Source organism: Globicephala melas, chromosome 5 (assembly GCF_963455315.2).
Source record: "Globicephala melas chromosome 5, mGloMel1.2, whole genome shotgun sequence".
Taxonomy (NCBI): domain Eukaryota; kingdom Metazoa; phylum Chordata; class Mammalia; order Artiodactyla; family Delphinidae; genus Globicephala; species Globicephala melas.
The window spans coordinates 69,116,182-69,130,808 of NC_083318.1; the positions used below are offsets into that span (position 1 = coordinate 69,116,182).

General features: G+C 34.5%; 1 protein-coding gene across 2 annotated transcripts in view; it reads right to left on the reverse strand.

Annotated features, from left to right (window-relative positions):
- Positions 1 to 261: 261 nt before the first annotated feature.
- The window catches only part of GABRA2 (gamma-aminobutyric acid type A receptor subunit alpha2), a 121,844-nt gene continuing 107,478 nt past the window's right edge, over positions 262 to 14,627 (reverse strand). The window contains exons 9-11 of one of the 2 annotated variants that reach the window (XM_060299292.1): positions 12,323 to 12,525; positions 6,627 to 6,806; positions 262 to 2,463 (exon numbers count right to left, since the gene is read on the reverse strand). In XM_060299292.1, the coding sequence (XP_060155275.1) occupies positions 2,167 to 2,463; positions 6,627 to 6,806; positions 12,323 to 12,525 (680 nt within the window). In that variant the 3' untranslated portion in view covers positions 262 to 2,166. The remainder of the gene's footprint in view (positions 2,464 to 6,626; positions 6,807 to 12,322; positions 12,526 to 14,627) is intronic. The other variant, XM_060299291.1, reaches the window with a different exon arrangement.

Below are 14,627 nucleotides of genomic sequence, written 5' to 3' on the forward strand. Positions count from 1 at the left end.
ATGCAGAACTTATAAGAACAATATTTAAAGTGTCAAACAATACATACCATACAAAGCATTTTTTATTGCTTGTCTTCAGGCATTGTGTACTGTCTTAGACTACCATACCCTTCCCCAAACGGCCCAGAAGAGCTATGATATATTTAAATGTGTAAGAAAATAGGTTATCTTCCATTCCAGTGTATGAATAAAGTGCACTTTTAAAAACAATTTAGATGACAAAGAAGATGCTTTTGGAAGGGAATTAAAGAAATACATTAATTGGCTCATGTAACAAATTTATTTTATTAAGGATTATGGATTACTTTTCGTGAGGGAATTTTTAATGTCAAGGCTGTCTTCACCGCAAATTCTGTTAATAAGATGCATTTGTGACCTTGGTATTAATACAATCATGCAAAGCACATAACAGAATCACACTGAAACAAAAGAAAATGAAAAAAAATAAAATTTAAACGAGGCAAAGAAATAGCAGTTTTTGTTGTGATTTTGCTTATTTCCATAAGATACTCCTTTTATTGATTTTATGAACATACCTATTTATGCACTATACTGAAATACTGTACAAAACTGCAAGAAATGCCACTATTTGACTACTTACGTTTCTACAAAAACACCATCATATAGGTGTATCTATTAGTAAAAGTCAACTAATAACTGCTAATGTATATGTGAGTCAAAAGGATTTTAAGTTTGCCCAAAATGTTGAATCTAGGCATGAGACACAACTATTAATTTCTATTAACATATTTCAGGGACATAAAGAGTATTTTTTAAATACTGAAAGGAAAATGAATTTTACTCATTAATAATTAGTAATTATATAAAATTGAAAATTGTGGTTTCTAATTTAGCTACATGTTTGTGTGTGTATCCTAATTGAGCTAATTGTGTGTGTGCGTGTGTGTGTGTGTGATGTCTGTGCATGTGAACTAATCCGCAATCTGTTGGTGATGCTTTAAAGTTTCAGTTTAAAAATGTTCAACTCTTACCAAAACCTCTTCAGGTATACAAAGCTGCAAATTTGAGTCAGAGAAATTTAAAGTTGCAATTTACAAAAGCAGATTTACATTAATTCTTATCTGAAAGAGCTGCTTTCAAGACAGAAAAATGTGCCAATTAACTGCCCTTTCCTTTGTAATTAGTGGCTTCTGAGTCCTGATGAAAAGAAGCCTTAAGGCAGAATTTGCAGTAAACAGGAAAGGAGAGAATCATAGAAGTGCTTATATATATTCTGTGACTCCTATGAATTCTCATTGATGGGAGTTTTTGGCACAATTTTCTAATCCAGTATGAATGTTGTTCCACAGCAGCCAAACTGGATGTTTTTTCCAGTTTCCAGCACCAAGAAAATTTAGCTGATCAATTTCAATACAACACATACTGGAAAGAGTAAGACCTATTTATTGTCTTTTTCTTTTTAATTTAAGGTAGTTTCCAATGATTAAAATAATCTGTAGGATTTCAATTATTACTTTCAAATAAACTCTAATGCTAAAAATGTCATATCCACGACATTCCAAGAGTTATTAAATTCTAGGCATAATGAACATCTTGTCAGGGTGACTCATAATTATTTGAATTTGTCATGCTGTAATATGTACATGGCTATGGACACTCTACAGGGTAATTAAAAGCTGATTTCAAATCTCTAGTTTCTCTTCTGATGTGTACTAAGCTTCCAATTATACTAGCAGGGATTCTGAGCACTTGGGAAGGGAACTGATGTTGCAGATATGAGGTTCTGTTATTTAGAGGAATTCATCTTGGAACGACAATGTTACCTTACGTTATAGTTAGGCAACAGTAGAAAATACTCCTATGTAAGACCTAAATCAAAAGGGTCCATAAAATGTGGTGTAGGATCTCCATTTTCATCGCTGTTAGGAAAAGAGAAAATAAATCAGGTCATCTGAAATCCACTTTAAACCAGTTCCTAGGGTAAATCTTTTAAAAAGGCAATGGCTTTTTGGGCATGGGGTGCTTTCTGCCTGCAGTACCACAAGTTAGCAAATGCGTGTCTCTATTAGAGGTCTATAAGCTATGTTGCTATATACATACTGTACATGTTGGTTCACAAATTAGCAGCTATTAGTCAGACTGTACATGGCAAAACAAACCAGGTTTAATGTTGCTATACATCCCAAAGACAACCTGTGTCTAGATTCAAGGACTGACCCCTAATACAGGTTCTCTGTTTAAGTATGTAGCCCAGTAAACTAAATTAAATGTACCAAACAAAACTGGGAAAACTATTCTAGACATTCTGTCAATTTTGCTAACACTGTTGAAGGTTTTCTTGGCTTCAGCTGGCTTGTTTTCCGGCTTCTTGTTGGGCTCTGGCGTGGTTGCACTCTTGGAGATGGTGGAGAGAACTGGGTCTTTTGAAAGATTCGGGGCATAATTGGCAACTGCCACTGCATAAGCATTGTTCTGTATCATGACAGAGGCTTTTTCTTTTTTCTATTGAAAAATACAAGAATTAACAGAATGTGGGTTGAGACTGCTTCTTAATATTTTCCAAACTCCAGTTCAAATTCTGAAGAAAAGTATCTTGATAAGCATCATTATCCATTAGAAAGAAGGAATTTAGGGAAATAAATGTAGTTTATTAAGTCCTAAAACCATGAGGGAGAGGAAACCCCCAGAGTAAATCAATGATATCATTTTCCTGGAGAACCATTTTCTTGTTGTTTACATGGAACACTGACAATCAAAAATACAACTTTAACAAATGACACATTTTTGACTCTTACAAGTCACTCAAATATTTGTTGAATGAATGTGTGAATGAATAAATGAAATGTAGACATAATTTAACATGAGAAATGATCATCTACAGTGAATGAGCTCAAATTTTGAATTAATAATTTAATTTCTTTAACTTGATAACAGGATTTCTCCCCTTCATGTCAAAATCATACAGTAATGTTTTACTCAGATGGTAGGAAATTGTATCCATATACAGATGTTAGTGTAATAAATACTAAGAACATAGAAGGAAGATGAAATACAAACTTCTGGATTTCTGCCTAGCTCATCCACATGTTTCTCTCCAGTTCAGTTCTCACCCACTTTAGTCTGGGTCACAGTTTTCTCCTGCCTGGACCAAGCAGCATTCCTTTGTACTCTTCCACTTGGCTTGACCTCATCCAATCATTAGTCAAACTACAACCCCCATGGGGACTTTTTAAAGACATAAATTGGATGGGGTCACCTGTCTGCTTAAATCTCTTAAATACCATCTCATGGAACTTAGAATAAAATCAACACTTCCTGCCATGGTGTCTTTTTTTGTTCATTAAATACCAGTCTCACTGAAATAACTTGCATTTGGAGGACTTCTTTGTTTGATGCCTTTGGCTATGCTACTTCTGATAGGGCCAGAGTAAAGGGACAAAGTAGGTAATTAAATAGTTAATCCCACTAGGGGACTGTAAGTAAAGAAAAAATTATGGGAGACTTCTGTAAGTTAATGAACACTCTAGAAAGTAGGTTTGCTTAGCCACAAAACCAAGCAGGCTTGCTTAGCAACAAAACCATGAAACAGAAGCACGAGACATGCCCCAAAACAATAAAACGATGGTGGCATGAGACCCACATCCTGCCCAGTGAGCTCAGTAAATTAATGTTTCCTAGGACACGTTCCTATATGCACACTAAAAACAAAAATATAAGGAAAGGTGACATACTAAAACCTGAGATGATTTCACATTTTTAGCATAAGTTACTGCCTTTTCGCTCATTTCCATTGAGGCATGACAGTCCCAGCTTGACCATGTAGGGACAAGAAAACTCCCCTGCCTGACATGGAGGAGGAATTGATGATAGAAGTATGACATCTACTCAAGAATGAGGAAGAAGGGGTTTTTTCCCCCTCCCACTGTTCCTTTGATTATAAAACTGTAGCCTGCTAAGTTCTTGGGGCACAGCACCCTCTGGCCTGCCTGCTTGTAAGCCTCACAAGCATCCTATTCTAATATATCACGTCTTATCTATCTCTTTGTCTCTCACTTAATTCTTTCTGCACTGAGACATAAAGAACCGGAGCTCGGAGTCCCCTGAAATGCCACCTAGTGGTTTCACTTCCTCATTCTGGAATGGCTTCCCTGCATCCCATTTTCCACATGATCAATACCCTCTCATATTGTGGTCTTGGTTGAAGTGTCATTTCCTCAGAAAGTACTTCCTAACCACTCTATCTAATGTCATCCTGGCTCCCCATCTATACTCTTTTAGAGCACCCAGTTTACTTCCATCATGTCATTTTTCAAAATGAGTAAATTCTTTCTTTAGTTGTGTGATTATTTGACTAACATCTTCCTTTCCTATTAGAATCTAAGTTCAATGAAGGATGGTGCTATTTCTGTCTTGTTCACCATTATAACCTTAGCATGATTCCTTCCATGAAGTAGAAAGGTAATATGTAACCAAATTAATGAAACCTGAAAATATTTACTCAACATTAAATAATAATATTTAATGAAACCTGGAAAACTATTTAACTGCACTTCTGTATTAATACAAACTCATTGCTAGTTATCTAAATGCAAACAAATTTGAGCCACCAATGAATTATCCAAAATAGTGAATAGTGTAAATCAACAGATTTATAGGACCAACTGACCTAGAACAGAATTTCAAGTATCAGTATCTCACAATGTCCAAGTAAAATAAGATAACAAAGGGCCTCTGAAAGCCCAGGAGGATCTGTAAACAGGCCCAAGTTTCCTGTCCTTCACTGACACTGGGTTTCTCCCTCACCTCTTTCCCTTGCTGATAAGGCATTCTTCCAGAACTGGCTGGAGCAAAAAAGGAAAAGGGGTAAGGGATTACCATTTGTAGCTTTATGAAAGCTATAAAACAGCTTTTCTCATGTTACACATGGAGGGTAATCCTCAAGCATCTAACTGGTAGCAATGATAACTAACACCCTGTGAGCCCTAGGACGTGTCAGGTTGAGTGTTAAGCCTAAGGGTGTCATTGCTGACAAAATTCACTACTGGATAAGAAGTAAGTTCTATGTTGTAACCCCAGGTTACAAAATCAGAAACAGAAGCTAAAGAGGTTTTGTGACATGACCAGGTCTCCTGTCTACTAAGTGGCTGAAAAAGCACACAAACTCAAATGTATGTGGCTTCCAAACCTCTGCTTGGAGCATGCCTCGTGACTACCTCTGAGGAAGCTTGTGAGTATCTTTTTCTCAAGATTTTCCAACTGAAGTTTATATTACTAGGTCAACCTTCTAAAAGGACTTTTTAACCCATAAAGTTCTGACATATAGTGTTTATACAGTTATTATTTCAATTATACCTAAACATCACTTAAACTGATATCGAATTGCAGAGATTGGGCAATGCAGAATTCCTAGCAAAGTTCCTGGCACAGGGCAGGCTCAGAAAATGTTTGCTTCATGATAAATGAATGACATCTACTAGAATGATTACTGCGATTATATATATATATAATGTATATAAGCATATAATGTATTTTATAGAATACAATAACCATTTATTAGATTAATAGAAATAGATTCTAATAGTGTGTTCTGCAATTCTATTATGTAATTATCCCAAAAGTCCTCAATTTCAACATCTATAGATGTAGGAGACTGAGAAATAATAAAATAAGCTCAACTGAAAAACAATGCTGTGGAATTTCCACGTTTGTGGAAACTGTTTCACTTGTGATTGAGACATATAAGAGGGAAGTGGGAAAATATGACTATACACTAAAACAACAAATGATTTATTTTTATACATTATCTGGGGAAAAAAAGTAAATTATGCTGCTTTAGAATCAGTGGATGCTGTTACTTAAGTGGAATGAAAAGGGAAGATAACCCATACTAATTAAACTTTCTTTTTTTTTTTTTTGCGGTACGTGGGCCTCTCACAGTTGTGGCCTCTCCCGTTGTGGAGCACAGGCTCCGGACGCGCAGGCTCAGCGGCCATGGCTCACGGGCCCAGCCGCTCCGTGGCATGTGGGTTCCTCCCGGCCTGGGGCACGAACCCGTGTCCCCTGCATTGCCAGGCGGACTCTCAACCACTGCGCCACCAGGGAAGCCCTAAACTTTCTATTTTTTAAATGACGTTTTATAAGAATCAGAATATTCTGAGGTTATTACTTTATTAGAGTGTCCAAATATATAATTAAAATGTTAAGTCTGGAAAATTCCTGATTACAGAAATCAAAACATCTTACATCATCGTGGCAAACCAGTTTTGGCTTTCTTGGAGTATTAGATAAAATGAAGTGTTAGTAAATTGAGCAAATGCTCTAGCTAAAATATAGACACCTAGTAGTGAAGTGACCTAGGATATAAATGAAAATAACAATCACATAGTTTCAGAGTTGGAAAGAATCTCAGAGACTGAATAAGGAAATGGAGCTTAGAATAAGGAAATGAAGCTCTCATAAATACAACACTAAATACAACAGTCTTTGGAGAAAACCCCAGGTTTACAAAGTGGCAAATTTATGCTCTTTCTACATACCATGTTGCTTTTTTACAGTCATTGTGGCTACTAGAAAGCCCATTACTTGTAAAACAACAACATGCTCCCTTGTCAGATGCTATTGTTAACTGTCTGCTAACCATCCTGACTGAGAAAAGTGATACTTACAGAAGATTGTTTGAAGGTTATACAGTCCATCCACTTCTCTAAGTACTCTAAAGTCTTTCCTTGGATTAAACTGGGCCATGAGAAAGCTATATACTTGGACCATATTAGCTTAGCTCCTTGAAGAATTGCCTTCACTGAGTTGTATATTAATGTAATGCCTTCAGCTTTTATTGAAGGGGACTACAAGAAACATCAATATAAAATTCATTACTGCTTTTACTGGGAAAACGTTGACATTACTTGCAATAGCATCCAACTTTCCCTAATATAAAACCCATATGATATTGTTTAAAAAAGAGATTTTTAGTATAGGACAATCATTCTTTCTGAGGAAATTTATACATCCATTTTTTGGTTTAAGAAAGATAAGTTTCCCCCATGGTTTACTCTCATAGCCAAGAAGCTCAAGATTTGAATCTCAGCATAATCTAGCTATGAACTACAGTTAATGTTCTGGCCCAAATGGTGGACATATTTGCAGTCTATTTTTCTTCATCCTGATTTTCTACTTCTATTTATATCTTATTATAATAATTTAAGTAATGCATTCTTTTGGTAAACTGCCTGAAATGCTTTTGGAACAAGGCATGATGTTTAAAAATGCATATAAATGAATAAAAACACCTGAAATACAATGTTTTCTATGAATTGCATGGAGTGAATCACAAAACAATGGCACATTTCATGTTAGTTTGGATATTATGGTGCTATGCCTATATTTCAAGTAATTTAATATATAGTGTATTTCCAGAGAATATGCTTTTCTTGGCCAGTGTAGAACAACTGACTCAGATTTAGAAATAAAAACAATCTCGAGACAAAAGGTATTTTTAAAAATTTAATTCAAATAAACTATGTGCTAAATGCTATGTCAGGTATTGGCAGAGAAATAATGAATAAGACAAAACTATTATCCTCTTAGATCAGGTAACCTACTGTTAGAAACAGATTTGTTTATAATAAAAGTATAATTTAATGAGGTTACATAAAAGAAATTCATGCCAGGTACTGTAGAAGGATAATGGGAGGATGGCAATTAGATACAATTGGATAGATTTGAAGGAATAAGTAGTTCATCAGTTAGAAAAGAAAGGAGAGGGCATTTTAGCAAGAGGGCTGAACACATCTAATGCCATGGAGATGTGTAGGAGCATGGAATTGGGAGATGTTTTTAATGGCTAGAGGAAGCATATGAGCATGGACTTTAGATTTGTGTTCAATCTTGGATTCACCACTTATTAGATGTGTGATCCTGAGCAAGTAACTTTACTTGACCAATCTTATATTTCCTCATTTCTAACATGGAGATATTCCCAGGCACATAGTAGTAAGTGCACAATAAATAACACACACACAAAATTTCTTATTATTCATCATGTAAACAAATATATGAGAAGGCTACATATTTAGACCATATTAGCTGAGCTGCTTGAAGAATTGCTTTCAAAAATTCATTAAAGAGCTGAAAAATTAAATGAACAGATTTCTGTTTTAGAAAGATAACTCTGGCACTACTATAGAGGATGGATTAAAGGGAGACATGATTTAGAGATAATGAGGAATAAAGAGTCGCAAAATAATGAGAGATGGCAAGGGCATGGTCTATGACATATAGGTAGGAGAATGGACACCATTCAATGACTGATTAGGTCTTAAGGGTAACTTCCAAGTTGTTGGTTTCTGAGATTAGGTTTTGCCATGAACTAAGGTATATATGAAAAAAAAATGTAGGCATTTAGGAGATTTTTTGTTTGTTGTTTCTTTCACCTTTTAAAAAAGGTATGTAAAGACTGAAATGTCATATTCATGTAGAAATGCCTAAGGAACAGGTTGGATATATGAGCTTGGAAGTTAAAAGAAAGGTATGGAGTATAGCTGTAGATAATAACTGTGGAAGGTAAGATAAAGGTGTTGGCTGTAGTTGTGATTTGGTTATACTTCATTAATTCATACCATATTTATTGAGCAACTAATATATACTAGGCCCTGTGCGAAGGGACAAGGATAAATGATTTATTAAAATAAACATGGTCATTGTTATCATGATCAGTGAAGGAGGTAGTATATAAGCGTGCAGTTACAAACTGTGGTAAAGAATTAAATGCAAAAGAGCAGGATACTATACACACTTATAAAGTGATCCAATTATTCAGGGGTGTGGGGAGCAACTGTTCAGAAATTTCCTGAGCATTGGTATATGTGCTGAAGATGAGTGGGTTTTACCTGTTTGGATATAATAAATAATGAACAGTGTTGCTGACATTCCTACAAGTATTGTCAGTAAAATCCTTAAAGTGAGAATCACATATGAATAGTAAAAACAAAAACATAAAATAAATGTAAATGACTATCTTTGGGGATAAACAACAGCAGATGCTAAGGAGATTGGATCTACTCTGAACTCAGGCAAAGAATCTCAAAGAACAGAATGAATAGTGGTAGCTGCCAAGATTTGAGGAAGGAAGTTGATATTCTAAGGCCTGTTTTAAAGGCCTAACAGAAGAGAAAAAGTTGCTGACTTGGGCCTGAAATGGAATCTTGGACTATAACAGTATTCAATGGATTCAATGGGGATCCTTAAGAATGGAAAATTATCTTATCTGAAAATGTAGAGGTCGTTGCTGTCCTTCAGTTATAGGACAATGAATGGAAAGAATTACAGTGAGCTGAGAATTAAACTAGAAGTGAGAACATACACATTATAAGCAATGTTTTCAAAAAGCTTGAATGGAGAAAAAGAGGGTGGAATCTGATAATGGGGGAATGGGTGACATACAATCTGGAGAGAGTTTTGGTTTTGCCTTTATGGTAAATTAAACATATTAAGCATCTTCAGAAACTTAAAGCAAGGAGACAGTTGAAAAGGAGAAGATAGCTTTGAAGAAGTGAGAGAAGAAAATAATAACTGATGCTTCAAGATTGAAAAAGGGACAAGAAGAAAAGAATCAAGAGATGGGGTGGAAGTCTTGAGGAAGTGGAAGAACACTGGGTGTAAGAGAAGGTTCCAGAAGAACTTGGGAGGTTGCATAAGTAGATATTTTCTTATATGGAAGGGCATAAATATTTGCCCTTCCATATAAGTTGTATTATTTGATCCACCACTACATTTTTAGAATGATAAAATTTTGTTGACTAATTTCACACCTGAGGCTAAAGGTATAGTGTATACACTTGTGCAAGATCACAGAGCAAGGTAGGCTTTGTCTTCTAATAGAGGGCTCAAATGTGTCTTGAATAGGAAGTGAGTGGATTTATTTATTTATTTGCAAAAACTAACTTTAAAGATCAACAGAGCACAACCTACATGAAAACTGTATGTTAAATACATATCTCTTTCTTTCAAACATATAATATTAATATGAATCTCTGAGTGATTATTCTTATGAGACAAATTAATACTTGCCAGTTAACAAACCTTTAATAACTTTTTATATACTCTTTGGATTGACAGATAATTTAAGTGCATTTACTCATGTTTACTAACTTCAAAAAAGAGGACTTCCTCCAGTCTGGTTAAACTGAAAGGATGCCAATTTGGCTGATGGATAAAAACTTTGTATTTCAGGAAAATTATTGTTCTCCACTTAATTAAATCTAAGGATAACTAAAGCAGAGGCAAATTGCGCTGAAATATTTTTTTTAGGCATACGTGCTAGTTTGGGGCACTATACTAGATTTCCTTTTAGTTCTAAGGACCTGGTTACTTCCAAGGTAGGTTTAGGAAATACCTCCCCAGATTCATTTCAATCATGAAAATGGATTGAGTACCCATTGATAAATTCACCACTGTAAAGTTTTAAAAGTCCTTCCATGAAAGCAAAGAAGTCTTCTCATTGGTATTACATTGCCAGATTTAACATCAGAAACTTATTTATTCTTTTATTCAACGAAACTTTCTGAAGTGCCTACTAAGTGACAGGCACTGTGCTTGGCACTCTAGCTGTGGAAAAGTGATTAAGAACAAGCAAGGTGACTGATTCCCTTTAACTTATCCACTGAACTTGAACCACTTATTACTGAAATAATACAAATTTTTTAGTTGTTTTCCTGCAAATTAGGTTGGATCATTAATGATTTCAACCTAGATTTAGCTTCACTATGTGTGATCTGCTATGTGGGTGGAGTTAAATCCAGTATTCATCAGTAGTAGGTTATTGCTTTTAGAATGCATTATCAAGAATGTGTTTTTCGCATTTATAGGTACTTCTCTTTTCCAAGTTCAGGGGGTGAGAAGGCATATTATTTGATATGCCAAATCACAATATCAATTTGATTGACACCCTCACTGCATTAAAAATAATATATCAGTATATTTCTACACAGGGCATTTATACTACAAACCACTATTTATCTTTTGTGACATATTTACAAAGCATTTTATCTTCAAAAAAAGTTAGTATGAAAGTGCATGTGTAACTAATATAAAAAGAAGTAATTGCATAGGTAGCAATGGAAAAGCAGTATATTTTATGGGGAATGAAAACATCAATCAACAGTAAAATGCAATGTAAATGGTAAAATAACCTAGAAGTTAAGCGTGGAAAATTAATCAGATTCCCTTTAATATTTACTCATTGGCTATTAGTATACAAAACATAGCTTATAAAATGAATTAAACCAGCAGTCTTATGAGAACTTTTACAGTTTACAAAATTAGGGAAAAAGAGCAAGACTTTTAAACTATAACATCAACTGTTTGTACGCTTTAACTGCAATATTGTCATAGAAATTTGAAAAAAAAAATTGTATTCAAATAACTGAAAAGGAAAATCAGCAAGTATGTTATTCCAAATTTAATGGAAGGGTATTCAGATAGATATTTTATTAAAAAGGAGCCCTCCAAGTAGAACTTTTTACTATTATTAAGACTACATTATATCTCATTGTGACATATACAAAATCTCCTCTTAAGACAGATGAATAATAATCTATAGACTAAGAAAGGAAATGGCTATTTATCAATGCACAAAACTCCCACTTCCTTCAGTACTTGAAACCTAAAAATAGACACCTGAAATAATTACCAAAGAAGTTAATCTTCAAAACAAATACTTTTTCTCTTATAGACTTCAGGAGCAACTTAAAATGTCTAGGCATTTCTACCTAGTCACTTATTCCATACAACATGGGAGAGATTACGATGCTGCCAGTCTTTTACATCCAAGCAACAGAGATGGGGGTAGGTGAAGAGTAACTCAGCCCACTTGATAGGGCCTAAAATCCTATAACTGGGAAAGTTAATGCCCACTTTTCTTTTCCAAATCTTTTTCCTATAAACCAGCGTGGTTAAGAGAATGAATTTAATGGTCAGGCAGATCTGGGTTTAAGTATACTTATTAACTTGTGTGAGCTTGAGCATGTAAATAACCTCACTAAGCCATCCATAGCTTCTTCATCAGAAAAAAATGAGAATTAAAAAGAAACCCTAGTTATAAAGTTGTAAAGATTACATGAAAGAACATATCTAAAAAACTTAGCACAGTGCCTGACACACAGAGCTCAAAAGATGCTAGGAAGTGGTTTTAACAGAAGTAATACTACCAGCACTCCTAAAGGATTTCAGGCAAGAGCGTACTTTGAAAGAAATCTTTTATGTTTGAATGTTCTTAATGTCAGTTTTGAGGAACAGTATCTGTTGCAAGCTAAATCTGTTGGAGGATTCTCTTAATCACGGTGAGAAGGAAGTTCTCACTTACCTTGTCATTTACTACACTCTTTCCATCCCAAGCCCATCCTCTTTTGGTGAAGTAATTAACAGTTGCAAATTCAATTAGGGCAGAGAACACAAATGCATAACAAACAGCAATAAACCAGTCCATGGCAGTTGCATAAGCCACTTTGGGGAGAGAATTCCGAGCACTGATGCTTAGAGTTGTCATTGTTAGAACAGTTGTTACTCCTGCAGAAAGATAGGAAGCAAAAACATCAACAAATACCAGCAGGACAGCATTGGAAATACTTTTTTTTTTCTTTCCCAAAGGTACTTTCAGTGCCACCTCTAGCCATTAAAAAAGCAAACAAAAATCTTCAGAAAGAAAACAGTGCAAAGTTAATTATTGTAAATGGTTATTATACTTTTTGAAGTGATGACTCTGAAATGCTTTCATTTTCCATTTTTGTTTGTATGAATCTCCTTTTTCTCTTAAATACCGTTGAGGTTAGAAAGACTGTTGAAACTGAAATAGAATTTCCTATGAGAAAAGAAGGACTTGAAATTGACCAATTGTCCATTAACATTAATTAAAAAAAATCTTTCACAAAGCCTCACATTAATTTGTTCATCATTTATTTGAATCATTCTAAGCAGATGACCAATCATCCACACTAGTAGTCACAATAGAACTGTGATTAAGAAGTTCTTCATTCTAAGTATAGCTACCTAAGGATGAAATTAATTCTGGATTGCCTAGCATTGTGGGGACATAATTTCTTTCATAATGCAGCTTAGAATCTTCAGAAAATAAAACAAGCAACTAAATCCCAAACCTTATAAAATTTAAATCACTAAAAAGGTATATTATATACCTTTGTTGGTTTAATAAATAATTTCGTTCCTTGCATTATAAAGCTTTTCTGCTATAGTCTGGGAAGTCACAGTGGTTAAGTAAAAAGAAAGCAATAACTCAGAAGCCAGTCACAGTATCAGCAGGTCAAAATGTCTACAATTACCTGTTTTATCAGAGATTCAGGAGAGGATTAATTATGTACATGGGGATACATTAAATTAAAAGACAATTGAAATGTTAAAGAAATGTTCATTCATATACTGAAATTTTTTATATTTTATTTTTTACTTTCCCTTAGGATAAATAAAACAGCCTTTTTTTCTCACTTACCATAGAGTTAGAAGTTCAAAATAGCAATAATTCTATTTACTCATGAGTGAATGCATCTGGGAATATGATGGTAGTAGTAGGGATAAAAAGTAGAAAAATAAATTTATCTCACCTGCTGCTGAGTCAATATTAAAAAACACATTTACAGAAATACATTGTGCTTGCATGCATCAAACTGTGAAAGGTTTTAGATGGTGTCTTCTTTTGAGAATTTGGTAGCGGAGAATAAACAGAACACATGCCAGATACACCTACACATACCCACAAACACAACCATATCCACCTGTACATACACACACACACATATATATACATGGCAATGCAAATGATGGATCAATATATGAAACTATATTTAACTTCACCAGCAGTCAAGGAAAAAAAAAGCAATAATGAGATACCTTTTCAAAACAATATTATCAGCAAAATGTTAGCAAAACTTTAAAAGATTGATACTATCCTGGCATTGAAGAGGATGTGGGGCAATTGACATTCTCTTTAATAGGGATTACAAATATCTAAGAGACTGTTGCCTAATCTGAGGTCATAAAGATTTAGGCCTATATTTTCTTTTGAGTTTTATAGTTTTAGTTCTTACATTTAGGTCTTTGGTCCTTTTTGAGGTGATTTTTGTGTATGGTAGATGTCCAAATTCATTCTTTCTCATGTGGATAGCCAGTGGACCCAGCAACATTTGCTGAAAAGACTTTTCTTTCCCCATTAAATGATCTTAGCACTGTTGATGAAATCAATTGATCATAGATATATGGGTTTACTCTGGACTTTCAATTCTATTCCATTAATCTACATGTCTGTCCTTATGCAAACTTCACAGTTTTGATAACTTAGAGCTTTAGAGTAAGTGCTGAAATTGGGAAGCAGGAGTTCTCCAAATTTCTTATTCTTTTTAAAGATTGCTTTAGCTTTTCAGGGTTTTACACTTTCCTATGATTTTATGGCCAGTTGCTCATTTTTTCAAAAATGGTCACTGGAGTTTTGATAGGTAGTGCATTGAATCCCTTGTTTGGGGAAGTATTACCATCTTAACTACATTAAGTCTTCCAATTCCCAAACATGGGGTACGTATCTATCCATTTTAATCACATATACATATATCATCTCCATTTATTTAGAACTTTAATTTCTTTCGGCAACATTTTTTTTTTTT